We start from the raw sequence: 13919 nt of genomic DNA, 5'->3' as shown, positions 1-13919 counted from the left end.
GGCTATGAACTAGGCTCCTTTACATGTCATCTACTCCATCAGTCCCATAATATAAGAGCGTTTTTCAAGCTATGTTAGTTTGGAAAACGCTCTTATATTGTGGGATGGAGGGAGTAGTTGCCACTTACCAGCACAAGATATTGGTATAAGCTACTGTTTTGAAAAGGAATGCCGAACTCAAGGTTGATCAGTGTCCAGTATGATACCATTTCCAAACACTTGCAGTGTGTTTCAACCGGCACCCTGCAGTTTAACCATAGATTTTGATAGTTGGTGATATTAAACTTTCTGAAGTGATTCTGTTGTTAGAAATTTTCATAGCTCTTGTTTTTTCCCAGTCTTGTTCATATTTGCAATATTGAACTGTTGTAGTTGAAATATGATGCAGTAACTTCACTGTAAGGGCATAGAATAAATGTAAAGTACTCCAGGATCATGCTGTTAAGTATTGTTCCTGATTGCCCACTACATCTCTAATTATTAATAACCTATTCGGTTCCATTCGTTATCATTATTTCCACAGTTTTTTTGTTCAAACATATACACATAGTGAAAGTTGGCCACCGTAATAAAACTGAGTACACCATGACTACCCCAATTGATTAATATTTCTTGATTTTCCTTCTTTTATATGCATGTCTAATCTCTGATTTATCCATATATATGTTGGCCGTCAGAAAACGGTCGAATCTTAGTGATGCTGCCCCATGAACACATTTTTTTAATTTGACTGTACATTCAAATGAAGCCTTTGTTAAGTATACACTCCAAAATTCAGTTAACAGTAGCCTAACTGAATTTTCTGTTTCTAAATTTATAAACTCACTTTATATTCAGTTTATAAATTAACAGTAGCTTCAAAATTAAGTATCATTCGCATGGATCAACTGTTATTTTATTTTGTGGAGGATAAAGTTCAGATCATGAATAATGGCATTACAAGTGAACTTGGCACAATTACACATGTCCTGAACCTCATAGAATCTGACACTAGCAAGTCTTCATTGGCATGCAAGTACTACTTTTACATTGTCATGACAGGAACAATTAATTTGACATGTACCATTGGTACTGCTAAAACATTTCGTTCATGTTTCAACAAATTTGGTGAATACCACTTCATATGTATTTTGCATATATGAATTATCTCCTGTTGCTTTCTAAGATGTTAGTTCTTTCAGTTCTAGCCCTCCTATCTTTAATTCCTGGCTGCTGGACTACCTGCAGGACAACAAGTTCATCTGCTGCAGCTATCGCTGTGAGCAGTCCGTCCGCGACGCGCTCCGCAGCGTCTTCGCCGGGCACAACGAGATCCTCAATGTCTGGAAGTAAGTCGCCGGCCATTTGTTTCCTGATGAATTTTCTTTCTAGCTCAATGTGATCGGATTTGACTAGTACGTTCAGATTTGCTCTTGTTTTCTTTTCAAATAGTACTAGTAGTCTATATTCCAGCTGTGCAACTACCTGTAGCCACTTGAACCGATAAGAATTCTTCAAGCCTACCTATAGCCACTTGAACAGATGTCTATCTCAGATCTGCTCATCTAAAAAATCCAAGTGGAGTAGTATACTGGTAGTATAGTATAATAATATTATCGAAAGGTAAATGCCTTGATTATTTAGCTCTGTCAGATAAATAGTTTGTTTGTCTTTCTGTCTATTTTGTTACATTTTGCAGGGATAAAGTGAAGAAAAAGAAGAAAAGATTACTAGAAGATTAGTTTTAGGATTTTCTTTTATTTCCTTGCAATTTTCCTTTTATTGGAAACTTGTAAAGACATTGTAATATTTTTACTATAATAAAAATTATGATTCTATTTCATTTTTTGTTTTTAAATTATTTTTCCTTATAGGTTGTTTTTTGTAAATTTAGATTTTTTTTCCAAATACATTACTAGTGGCGCATTTAAGCCCTTATTAGTGGCGCACCTTCCTTTATTACTAGTGGCGCACCTATAAGGTTATTAGTGGCGCACCTGGAGGGAATACCAGTGGAGCACCGAATGGTATACTAATGGCGCACCTGTGGTTCCCCATTAGTAATAAAATCTAATGGCGTGGTGCTAGTGGCGCACCTGTAGTGCGTCATTAATAGGCAAAACAGGTGCGCCACTAGCAGGCCTTTTCCTAGTACTGTCGCATATGTACTCTCTGTAATAAGTTTGTCTACCAGTGGAGCAACGATGGTTTGTTTTCAAGCTAGACCGTCGCTATCTTAAATACACAAGTATGTGGGTAAAACGAAAACACGACATAGACCAGATTGGATCAAAGTGTTCACTAGACCGCGAAATTCTCCATATTTAGACAAAATAGGGGAGTTGTACGTTGTGCAAGTAGCTGAGGAAATATATGCTAGGGTGCAAGGTGGATCTGTCGTCAACGAACTTGGACAGCCTCGGACCAGACGACAGTTACCTTCCCGGATCTTTTAGGTATGTTATGACAAGTCTAGTCAACATGGTTTGTTCTGGAGTTAGAGCGTCGCTATCTTAAATACACAAGTATGTGGGTAAAATAAGGCGATTTTTTGCCTGCCTCTCTCTCCACCATCGTTGCTGAGGGTCCTCGTCCCTCCTATTTGTCGCTCCGGTGGTGGGATTGGACGGGGACCCCGGTGATTCTCTACGGCAAGGAGATAGGGTAGGCTAGTTACTTTCAGAGGCGTTGCATCAATGGAAGGGATGACGCCGCGTCCGAATAATTTGCCTTTGTTTTTCCTCCATCTCAGTGATGCTCTAACCAGCGGTGCAGGGGAGCGGATGGCTTGGTGTTCTTGCCGGTCTTCGGATCCGGTGAGATTTGTGTCTAGTGGTCGACGCTTGGCATGCTTCTGGGTGGCATTGGCATCGGTTGTTGTAGTTGTGTTTGGTGTCTTGCAGTGGGATACGTGGATGGCAGCAGACAGCGACATTCCGCTTCTTCAACCGTGTTGGATGAAGTTAATGATTCCGGGATCTAATGGACATGAGGAAGAACCCCGGCCGGAGCCTCGGTCTCGTCGCTTGCGGTGGTCCGGTTCATCGGCTCGAAAAGCATCCTTATATGCGAAGGTGCTCCCTCAAATCTTGGTATGGTGGTTGTTCTCCTTTTTCTCCAGCATTGCCTTGGTGATGGTGGAGGACAATGGTGGGAAACGATTCAGCGAGGCACAAGGTTCTCCACTTGTGAAATTCTAGTTTTACCGGTTGGAGGATCTTTAGTGCAAAAAATGTAAGACACCTATGCATGTCTCATGTGGTGACCGCACTACTAGGAAAAGGGCTATAGATAATATGGACACTAATAGCGCACCACACATGTGGTACGCCACTACTATATACTAATGGCGCATCATGTGTTGGTGCGCCATTAGTGTCCAAATACTAATGGCGCACCACATCCAAGGTGCGCCACTAGTAAAAAAAATTATTTTTTTCAAAGTACTAATGGCGCACCAGGGGATAGTGCGTCATTACTAGTTTTAACGTATGGTGCACCCCCTACCAGTGCGCCATTGCTATCACCCCTTATCCCTCCCTCTAGTCACGTTCTCTCCCCTCCCCTTCCTCCTGACACACCCACCCACCTCCCTCGATTTCGATCTAGATCGGGAAGCCCCGGCCGCGCGCCTCTTCCTCTCCCTCTCGACCACGGCGAGCCCCCTTCCCCCTCCCTCACACCAGATCCAGGGCATGGAGCCATGGTGAGCTCCTTCCCCAACCCTCCTCACCGGATCCAGAGGAGAGCTGGTGACCACGTCCTCCGGCGAGGGCGTTGCTCCGCGGTGTGGAGGCCGCCGAGCTGTAGGAGGAGGAGTTCCCCTCGCCGCCTCGCGCGGGACCATCAATCGCACCATCCACCGTCCTCTCGCGATTTTCTGTTCCTCTGTCGCGCGAGGCAAATCTCCCCCAGGCCTTCCCGGAGCAGGCGCCGCGGCGAGAAGCGCGCGTCCCCAGGCCTTCGCTCTCCACGCCGGCGAGACCAAGAGAGAGCAGAGGCGAAGGGGCCGGACCCGGCGGGAGCCTCGTCTCCCGGCGATCGGCGCGGCCAGCCGCCACGATGGATTCGGCTCGCCCCCGGAGGGTTCCCAACAAATCACGCCGCCCGAACTGGAGAGAGGAGGTTCGTTGACTTTGTTCCATTCCCAACCCATCTCGCCGGCGGCGCCGCTAGTTCTATGCTGTCATGCCGCGCGCAGCAGGCCGGAGTCTGAAGCATGATGCTACTGTTGGATTGTTGGACAATGGGTGTTGCCGCCATGCGCGCAAGGTGTTCGGTTGATTGCCTAGAACTGCCAATAGGGTGTCAGCTGTGTCGTGAAGTCAAGCATTTTTCTGCTATTTTGTTAGGAACCATGAATCTTTAGAGTAGGTTTTGGACTGAACTGCCTCTAGGGTGCCATCTCGCATTGCCTGTCAGTGTTGCATGCAATCTTATAACTTTTATGTGCCTTCATCTCGTATTACTCATAATTTCTCCTTGTCCCCTGTTGTCTTGATCCACAGCTTAGGGCAAATTGCATGACAAGAGTTAAAAATGAGAGTTCACTTGCTTTGGAAGATGAGGAACCAAGGGCAGCCGCCTGCTAATGACATGGTATCTAAATATGGTGCATTTTCCTTCATAACATCTTGTGCAAATCCATGCAGCTTATGTTCTTCTTATAAATAAAGGCTATGAACTAGGCTCCTTTACATGTCATCTACTCCATCAGTCCCATAATATAAGAGCGTTTTTCAAGCTATGTTAGTTTGGAAAACGCTCTTATATTGTGGGATGGAGGGAGTAGTTGCCACTTACCAGCACAAGATATTGGTATAAGCTACTGTTTTGAAAAGGAATGCCGAACTCAAGGTTGATCAGTGTCCAGTATGATACCATTTCCAAACACTTGCAGTGTGTTTCAACCGGCACCCTGCAGTTTAACCATAGATTTTGATAGTTGGTGATATTAAACTTTCTGAAGTGATTCTGTTGTTAGAAATTTTCATAGCTCTTGTTTTTTCCCAGTCTTGTTCATATTTGCAATATTGAACTGTTGTAGTTGAAATATGATGCAGTAACTTCACTGTAAGGGCATAGAATAAATGTAAAGTACTCCAGGATCATGCTGTTAAGTATTGTTCCTGATTGCCCACTACATCTCTAATTATTAATAACCTATTCGGTTCCATTCGTTATCATTATTTCCACAGTTTTTTTGTTCAAACATATACACATAGTGAAAGTTGGCCACCGTAATAAAACTGAGTACACCATGACTACCCCAATTGATTAATATTTCTTGATTTTCCTTCTTTTATATGCATGTCTAATCTCTGATTTATCCATATATATGTTGGCCGTCAGAAAACGGTCGAATCTTAGTGATGCTGCCCCATGAACACATTTTTTTTAATTTGACTGTACATTCAAATGAAGCCTTTGTTAAGTATACACTCCAAAATTCAGTTAACAGTAGCCTAACTGAATTTTCTGTTTCTAAATTTATAAACTCACTTTATATTCAGTTTATAAATTAACAGTAGCTTCAAAATTAAGTATCATTCGCATGGATCAACTGTTATTTTATTTTGTGGAGGATAAAGTTCAGATCATGAATAATGGCATTACAAGTGAACTTGGCACAATTACACATGTCCTGAACCTCATAGAATCTGACACTAGCAAGTCTTCATTGGCATGCAAGTACTACTTTTACATTGTCATGACAGGAACAATTAATTTGACATGTACCATTGGTACTGCTAAAACATTTCGTTCATGTTTCAACAAATTTGGTGAATACCACTTCATATGTATTTTGCATATATGAATTATCTCCTGTTGCTTTCTAAGATGTTAGTTCTTTCAGTTCTAGCCCTCCTATCTTTAATTCCTGGCTGCTGGACTACCTGCAGGACAACGAGTTCATCTGCTGCAGCTATCGCTGTGAGCAGTCCGTCCGCGACGCGCTCCGCAGCGTCTTCGCCGGGCACAACGAGATCCTCAATGTCTGGAAGTAAGTCGCCGGCCATTTGTTTCCTGATGAATTTTCTTTCTAGCTCAATGTGATCGGATCTGACTAGTACGTTCAGATTTGCTCTTGTTTTCTTTTCAAATAGTACTAGTAGTCTATATTCCAGCTGTGCAACTACCTGTAGCCACTTGAACCGATAAGAATTCTTCAAGCCTACCTATAGCCACTTGAACAGATGTCTATCTCAGATCTGCTCATCTAAAAAATCCAAGTGGAGTAGTATACTGGTAGTATAGTATAATAATATTATCGAAAGGTAAATGCCTTGATTATTTAGCTCTGTCAGATAAATAGTTTGTTTGTCTTTCTGTCTATTTTGTTACATTTTGCAGGGATAAAGTGAAGAAAAAGAAGAAAAGATTACTAGAAGATTAGTTTTAGGATTTTCTTTTATTTCCTTGCAATTTTCCTTTTATTGGAAACTTGTAAAGACATTGTAATATTTTTACTATAATAAAAATTATGATTCTATTTCATTTTTTGTTTTTAAATTATTTTTCCTTATAGGTTGTTTTTTGTAAATTTAGATTTTTTTTCCAAATACATTACTAGTGGCGCATTTAAGCCCTTATTAGTGGCGCACCTTCCTTTATTACTAGTGGCGCACCTATAAGGTTATTAGTGGCGCACCTGGAGGGAATACCAGTGGAGCACCGAATGGTATACTAATGGCGCACCTGTGGTTCCCCATTAGTAATAAAATCTAATGGCGTGGTGCTAGTGGCGCACCTGTAGTGCGTCATTAATAGGCAAAACAGGTGCGCCACTAGCAGGCCTTTTCCTAGTAGTGTCGCATATGTACTCTCTGTAATAAGTTTGTCTACCAGTGGAGCAACGATGGTTTGTTTTCAAGCTAGACCGTCGCTATCTTAAATACACAAGTATGTGGGTAAAACGAAAACACGACATAGACCAGATTGGATCAAAGTGTTCACTAGACCGTGAAATTCTCCATATTTAGACAAAATAGGGGAGGTGTACGTTGTGCAAGTAGCTGAGGAAATATATGCTAGGGTGCAAGGTGGATCTGTCGTCAACGAACTTGGACAGCCTCGGACCAGACGACAGTTAACTTCCCGGATCTTTTAGGTATGTTATGACAAGTCTAGTCAACATGGTTTGTTCTAGAGTTAGAGCGTCGATATCTTAAATACACAAGTATGTGGGTAAAATAAGGCGATTTTTTGCCTGCCTCTCTCTCCACCATCGTTGCTGAGGGTCCTCGTCCCTCCTATTTGTCGCTCCGGTGGTGGGATTGGACGGGGACCCCGGTGATTCTCTACGGCAAGGAGATAGGGTAGGCTAGTTACTTTCAGAGGCGTTGCATCAATGGAAGGGATGACGCCGCGTCCGAATAATTTGCCTTTGTTTTTCCTCCATCTCAGTGATGCTCTAACCAGCGGTGCAGGGGAGCAGATGGCTTGGTGTTCTTGCCGGTCTTCGGATCCGGTGAGATTTGTGTCTAGTGGTCGACGCTTGGCATGCTTCTGGGTGGCATTGGCATCGGTTGTTGTAGTTGTGTTTGGTGTCTTGCAGTGGGATACGTGGATGGCAGCAGACAGCGACATTCCGCTTCTTCAACCGTGTTGGATGAAGTTAATGATTCCGGGATCTAATGGACACGAGGAAGAACCCCGGCCGAAGCCTCGGTCTCGTCGCTTGCGGTGGTCCGGTTCATTGGCTCGAAAAGCATCCTTATATGCGAAGGTGCTCCCTCAGATCTTGGTATGGTGGTTGTTCTCCTTTTTCTCCAGCATTGCCTTGGTGATGGTGGAGGACAATGGTGGGAAACGATTCAGCGAGGCACAAGGTTCTCCACTTGTGAAATTCTAGTTTTACCGGTTGGAGGATCTTTAGTGCAAAAAATGTAAGACACCTATGTATGTCTCATGTGGTGACCGCATATGTACTCTCTGTAATAAGTTTGTCTACTAATGGGATATATGTAGTTATTTCAAAAGAAAAAGTACGTGGGTAAAATGAAAACACGAGGTGGACTAGATTGGATCCAAGTGTTCACTAGACCGTGAAATTCTTCACATATAGACAAAATTGGGTAGCTGTACGTTGTGCAAATAGCTGAGGAATGGGACATCGGTGGCATTATGCAGTGCATGTTGGGTCGGCCTCGCACCAACTAGCTTGGACGACATGGACGAAAATGCAATTAATTCCCACGCCATTCGCTGTGAGCCCAGAAAACCGATGGGATAGATAAGTTATGGCATGTATGTACTACGTAGATATCCTTACTTAAAGTAGTTTAGTTAATAACATAATTTTGTGCAACCCTCCGTCCTTTAAAGAGTGTACTTTCAACTTTGTTGGAGGGTCAAACTATCTCAAAGTTTGACCGAGTTTGTGCAAAAATATATCAATGTTTGTGAAATCAAATAAGTATATGATGAAAGTGTATTTTATCACGAATCTAATGCTACAAATTTGATGGCATAAATTTTGATGTATTATTATATAAACCCGGTCAAATATAAAAAAAATTGACTTTTCAAAAAAGTTGGAAGTGCACCCTTTAAAGGACGGAGGGAGTAGGTTAGCTCCCGTTGGATTTGTCTGCCGGTTTTGCCACTACAATGCCCATGCTAGCAGTCAGTGTATGTACTAGATTAATTAATCTTCTAGTTTGGGGCATTGATGGACGTACGTCGTTCAGTTTTGAGGCCGGTAGCATGCATCATTTCTGCATGGACGTAGGAGAGGGCAAATAAGAAAACATCACACTGGTGTAACAGCATATATATCATCTGAGGACCATAATTTAGTGCTGAAATAATTGAACATATATATTTATCATGAGCCAATTAAGCTAGATGAAATTCAGATGGAGGGAGGAAAAAGCAGGATGCTGGGTATTCCTTGGAGAGTTCATAATTAAGCATGCATGGACTAGTATTATATATCTAGCGCTAGCGCTGGGCGTATTGGAGGAGAGCAATGACGGTCTGAATGATGGTGCCCAGCACGGCCGTGGCGCCGAAGAGCCACGCGACGGCGAGCCAGGGGTTGGCAAGGCGGTGCCTGAGGACCCAGGCGCCCCACCGGTTGAGACGGGAGCGGCAGTAGGCCCCCAGCTTCACCCCCACCGCGTTGAGGTAGTGCTCGCTGGACGGGTCGAAGACGAGCCCCTCCGCCAGGCCACGGAACAGGGCGCACACCTCGGCGTCGCTGCCCAGGTGGTGCTCGATGACCCCGCGCCGCGACAGCAGGGCCACGTCCTCGGGGCTGCCCAGGAGCTGCGACATGAACACCACGTACGCCGTCACGTAGCCGGTGTCACGGCTCGTCGCCTCCCGGATGTACTTCTGCTCGTACACGAGGACGTTGCGGAGGATGTAGTTGGTCTTCTCGTCGACCTTGTGGTGAGCCATCCTCAGCACCCCGTTCAGAAAGCTCACGTCGAGCAAGGGGACTCGTTCATTGTGAAGCCGCCTGAACCTGACGCCGGCTTCGTGACACTCGGTGGCACGCCGGAATCTTCCTCCATAGTCGCCGCATGGGCCTCTGCACATTGCATGCATGCAGGTTACGAGAGTTTATGCATGCATCTGCATGTTAGGACGCGATGAATGATGTATGCATCACTTGGATGCAGAGCTACTCACAGCGGCTCTTGGAGGTTGCTTGGCTTGAGGTAAATATGGCACAGATGCACCAAATGCTGGAACGACTCTGCCGGCGGAGGATTTGAGGCCGCCCGGAGGTCACCCATGATATTGCTGATGGTTCCCCAGGCTAGCTTCACAATGGGAATGGGGCCACTTCCGGCGGCATCGGCATGAAGCAAGGCGTACAACTTCCGGACGACGAAGAATGGTATCTGATTCTCCAGCATCATCAAGTCATGTTCGAAACTGGTCACAACACCTGTTTGGGGTGTTGGGCCGCCGCCCGTCTCTTCTGGTTCTGGTGGCGCCTCTTCGCCATTGGAGCCGAGAAAGCCGAGCAATGTGATGAGCTGGAACCCGTCGAGCAAAAGCATCCTGCAGAACTCGTCCCATCCCATGGTGACGTCGCGGTCGTAGCAGCTCCTGGCCTCGGACTCCATGGACGCGATGGCCTTCATGTACTCCACCACCGACCGCCCACCGCCTGCCATTTCCATGGCCCAGGCCATGTTCCATGGCTTGCGCTCATGGTTGCGCCTCATTTCTTCCGTGGCAGAGTCGGAGTCACCACGGTGGTATGGTCCGAGGGGCATGAACGTCGGCTGGTACGCGCCCTTGTCGGCGGCGAGCTGTGCCTCCGGAACACGGTAGATCTGCAGTGGTGCTGGTGGGAGAGCTACGGCGGCAGCACGCATTTCGGTGACGATGATTTCCGAGAGTTGGAGGATGCGGGCGTCGTCACTGCCGCCCCTTTGTCCTGCATGCTTAGGAGTATTACGTTTGGATATCAGTATGCCGGCCGCTGCAACAACAATTAAGAAAACTCAAGCTCGATCTCGACTCACCGTTGTTATTCGAGAAAGATGAAGTGGCATCCACGGAGGGTGGTACTTGTGCAAGCTCAGTTCCGTTCTCCGACATCGGACTCGGGCCGGCCACACGATGAAGAACCCAAAGATTGAAACCCCTCCGAAATGTATAGTTCCACTTCCACACACCCTCGTAGAGCGAGCAAATTTATAGTCGAGAATGAGATAGCCAGCTTCATAGACAGAAAATTTGGATGTCTAGGGATGCATGCATGGACATGTTTGCACCCTACCCATTCCAGAATTTCGTGCGCCGCCAGCCACTCACTTGAGTTGGCGACCAGTACCGCCATTTGAGTGGACCAGCCCGGCCCTATCCAAGTGGACACAGGTAACCAACCAACACACACGCCTATAAATTTGCTCGCTCGACCGACCGGAGTACATTGCCAACGACCACTTGCCTCCCTTAATTTGCTCTGTCGTTTAAACATCATTCACCACCACCCAATGCCAATGGGTTCAAAGTACCTGTTGCTCTGCCTCTGCACCCTCCTAGTGCTCTCAGGAGCCATCGCTAGAGATATCCCCGCCTCCGGAGCCGCCCCCTTTGCTCATGCGGCGGCTCCCAAGGACGACGCCGGCACCCACGGTGAGCAATTTACTCACCGGCCTTCCCCTCTACACAAACTGCCTTATTTATTATATATCACGCCATCATATATAGTACACGCTTATTTATCCCACTTATGCCTCTAGTTTAGTTTCTATGTTATGTTCCATGCTGCTACATACTATAACGTACAAATGCCCGAATGCAAAAATTAAGGTAGAAAAAAGAATAGCATGGACTCTAGAAAGAGTACACCGCACTAAACAATGTTGCAACCCCTTTTGCCGCGTATAGTCACATACTGCAATCTGCCACAACCCATTCTCCTTTTTTTTGTGGTTGTTTATCTTCTTCCGACCAAGGTTTTTTAACATGGTTCCTCTCACCTCATCTTTTCTTTTTCTTTTTTTGTTTTCATTTAAGACACGGCAATATCGCCAGTTACAGCACGGGTTACATCAACAAGGTAGTCAGCAAACCAAACACAATGACCATCATGATCTAACCCTATACCCAAAGCCGCCAACACCATGTGTCGGCTTGTTACTCTCACCTCCTCTTTTCACAACAGAGGTAAGAGTATATAATAGATCCGAGCCGTTGATTACATTAAATAGTGGTCTGATTAACTCTTATCTTCTTACCTTCCATATGAAAAGAGGGGGTAAGAGGGACCATGTTAAAAGTGCTCCGACCGAAAAGCATAATATATACGGGTTAGTTGATCATTTCCTACCTCTCACCGCAGGTGTTGATGTTGGGGAGCAAAAGCCGCGGCTTCCACCTAGAATCCGCTGCCCGTTCCCCCCCTTTTGCCGCGGCGCTACACCTCCATGAAAACAAGATTACGGTGGCAATGTAACCATGCTACCCTGGTGCGGGAATAAATAATCAAATCAGATCTCGCTTGAAACTATATATACGTGTATTTTTTAATCTCCTTGCTCCTCTCAACATGTTATGCATGTAACCATCGTGCTTATCGGTCCTACTATGTTAAACCATGTGCCCCCCTTCTTGTAATGTACACCCTTCTATCCCCTCCCTTCATGTAATGTGATGTATGTTATCCACTTGAATAAATCGCGCCAGAGAATCATCATAGATTATGTGATACCTCAAGAACGAAAGTTTTATTTTATACTCCCTCCGTACCAAAATTATTGTCTTAGATTTTCCTAGATTCGGATGTATCTAATACTAAAACGTGACTTGATACATCCGTATTTAGACAAATATAAGATAAGAATTTTGGGACGGAGGGAGTACTACAGAACAATGATATTCTGAACGGGGGAAAATGTTAGTAGTAAGCGATGCACCCACCCTCGTCAAGCTGGACTCAAAATGCTACGTTCCACCACAAGCTCGAGAAAATAGCAGCTGCAAGACTGGCTACATATCTTCAAAATGACAACCCCGCAACAACAAAAAAACATAAATGGCAGTTCTGAAAGACTCATCATAGACCTCACCATGTCCAACGAGATTTGATTACGCTGCTCGGACACACCATGTTATTTGGCGCGTCTCACACGGTGCAAGCTATGGAACAATTCTGCAATTCTCCAGAAGACCTCCAAACTCATTCATCAAATATACACACCCACGATCGGATCACCAAAATTTTATTTCTTCTCAAGGAAACATCCCTATCCAGTTCTCGTTCTTGGAAATATGTATTATAGGCAATAAACAAGTTGTATTATTCTATTTTCTTCATGTTAATGATTACGTTTTTTATGCTATGTTATAATTTTAATATGTTCTGAATGAGATGTTTTAGAGGAAAACCAAATAACATGTGTGGAAAAATAAACACTAAACCTAGATCCCTAGTCAGTTATCTAGGTTGGTTTATTAATTATAGATGATCTTGTCTTCATGATTTAGAGAGTTTGATCAATCGACAGTGGACTCACAGGAACTATAGTGGTTCTCAGACGATATATCGTTATTATACAATGGTGATATTGTGATCTACACGGAAGTAATGCAATGTATGTTATCCACTTGAATAAATCACGCCGCAACATCATCATAGATTTCTTGATACCTGAAGAAAAAAGGTTTTCCAATATAGTACAGAACAATGATATTCTGCATGGGAGAAGATATTGGTATTAAGTGATACACCCACCCTCGTGAAGTTGAACTCAAAATGCACGTTCCACCACAAGTTCGAGAAAGTAGCAGCTGCAAGACTGGCTTGACATCTTCAAAATAACAACCCAAAAAGAGAATGACAGTTCTGAAAACTCATGGACCTCACTCTGTCCAATAAGATTCGACTACGCGGCTCGAAAACACCATGTTATTTGGGGCGCCCCACATGGTGTAAGCTATGGATCAATTCCGCAATCTTCAGATGACCTCCAAACTCATTCGTGAGATATTCATACCCACGGTCGGATCAAAATTTAATTTTCTTGTCACGAAAACATCCCTAGCTAGTTCTCGTTGATGGAAATATGAGTTAGAAGCAATAAATAAATTGTATTATTCTATTTCATGTATGCTAATGATTACATTTTTTATGCTATGTTATAATTTTAAGATGTTCTGAATGGGATGTTTCAGAGGAATACCAAATAACTTTTTCTGGGCTCACCAGAGTCCGTTCAAAGACACGTGCCAGGTCCTCCCCTTTTCCGGGGGGCGCCAGCCATATTCCGTGCATTTAGTGCATTTCTAAGGTTTAATGCCGGGAATTCAAGATATGCACCGCCGCCACATAAACCCATGGACGGATAGGGCTTTGATGTCCCTGCCTGTGGTCCTCGGTCCATGCCCAAGCCCTGTGCGCCCAACCGGGAGGGAGGGACCGGCACCGGGGGCCATGGAGGGGCCGCCGGCATGAGGTTTGCTGCCAT

General features: G+C 44.7%; 1 protein-coding gene and 3 long non-coding RNA genes across 5 annotated transcripts; 3 read left to right on the top strand and 1 right to left on the bottom strand.

Moving 5' to 3' along the window:
* The first annotated feature begins 332 nt into the window (after positions 1-332).
* LOC141020878 (uncharacterized) lies at positions 333-1822 on the top strand. The gene is made up of 2 exons (XR_012180881.1): positions 333-1328; positions 1679-1822. It is a non-coding gene; the product is annotated as an uncharacterized lncRNA (long non-coding RNA).
* Positions 1823-4986: 3164 nt separating this feature from the next.
* On the top strand, positions 4987-6477 carry LOC141020877 (uncharacterized). Its single transcript, XR_012180880.1, has 2 exons — positions 4987-5983; positions 6334-6477. It is a non-coding gene; the product is annotated as an uncharacterized lncRNA (long non-coding RNA).
* A 2281-nt stretch (positions 6478-8758) lies between these two features.
* LOC109771894 (UPF0481 protein At3g47200) lies at positions 8759-10737 on the bottom strand. 2 transcript variants are annotated; one of them, XM_040401889.3, is made up of 3 exons: positions 10470-10737; positions 9622-10388; positions 8759-9520 (listed from the first exon to the last, which is right to left on the bottom strand). In XM_040401889.3, the coding sequence occupies exons 1-3, from the start codon at positions 10497-10499 to the stop codon at positions 8926-8928; spliced, it is 1392 nt and encodes a 463-aa protein (XP_040257823.1). In that variant the 5' UTR covers positions 10500-10737; the 3' UTR covers positions 8759-8925. The 2 variants fall into 2 exon arrangements, with proteins under 2 accessions (XP_040257823.1, XP_020186176.1); XM_020330587.4 differs by having other exon boundaries at positions 8760-9520; positions 9622-10381; positions 10470-10735.
* A 128-nt stretch (positions 10738-10865) lies between these two features.
* On the top strand, positions 10866-11986 carry LOC120975259 (uncharacterized). The gene is made up of 2 exons (XR_005771046.3): positions 10866-11085; positions 11795-11986. It is a non-coding gene; the product is annotated as an uncharacterized lncRNA (long non-coding RNA).
* The last annotated feature ends 1933 nt before the right edge of the window (positions 11987-13919 follow it).

Source organism: Aegilops tauschii, chromosome 3, assembly GCF_002575655.3.
Source record: "Aegilops tauschii subsp. strangulata cultivar AL8/78 chromosome 3, Aet v6.0, whole genome shotgun sequence".
NCBI lineage: Eukaryota > Viridiplantae > Streptophyta > Magnoliopsida > Poales > Poaceae > Aegilops > Aegilops tauschii.
This window is presented reverse-complemented; position numbering and strand designations above follow the sequence as displayed.

Bases quoted from the DNA above. Each gene is read 5' to 3' on its own strand.
- LOC109771894 (XM_020330587.4), bottom strand. From the start codon at position 10,545: ATGTCGGAGAACGGAACTGAGCTTGCACAAGTACCACCCTCCGTGGAT. The intron at 10,382-10,469 runs GTGAGTCGAGAT...CTAAGCATGCAG, and splicing joins ATCTTTCTCGAATAACAACG to GACAAAGGGGCGGCAGTGAC. The intron at 9,521-9,621 runs GTGAGTAGCTCT...TGCAATGTGCAG, and splicing joins AGCAACCTCCAAGAGCCGCT to AGGCCCATGCGGCGACTATG.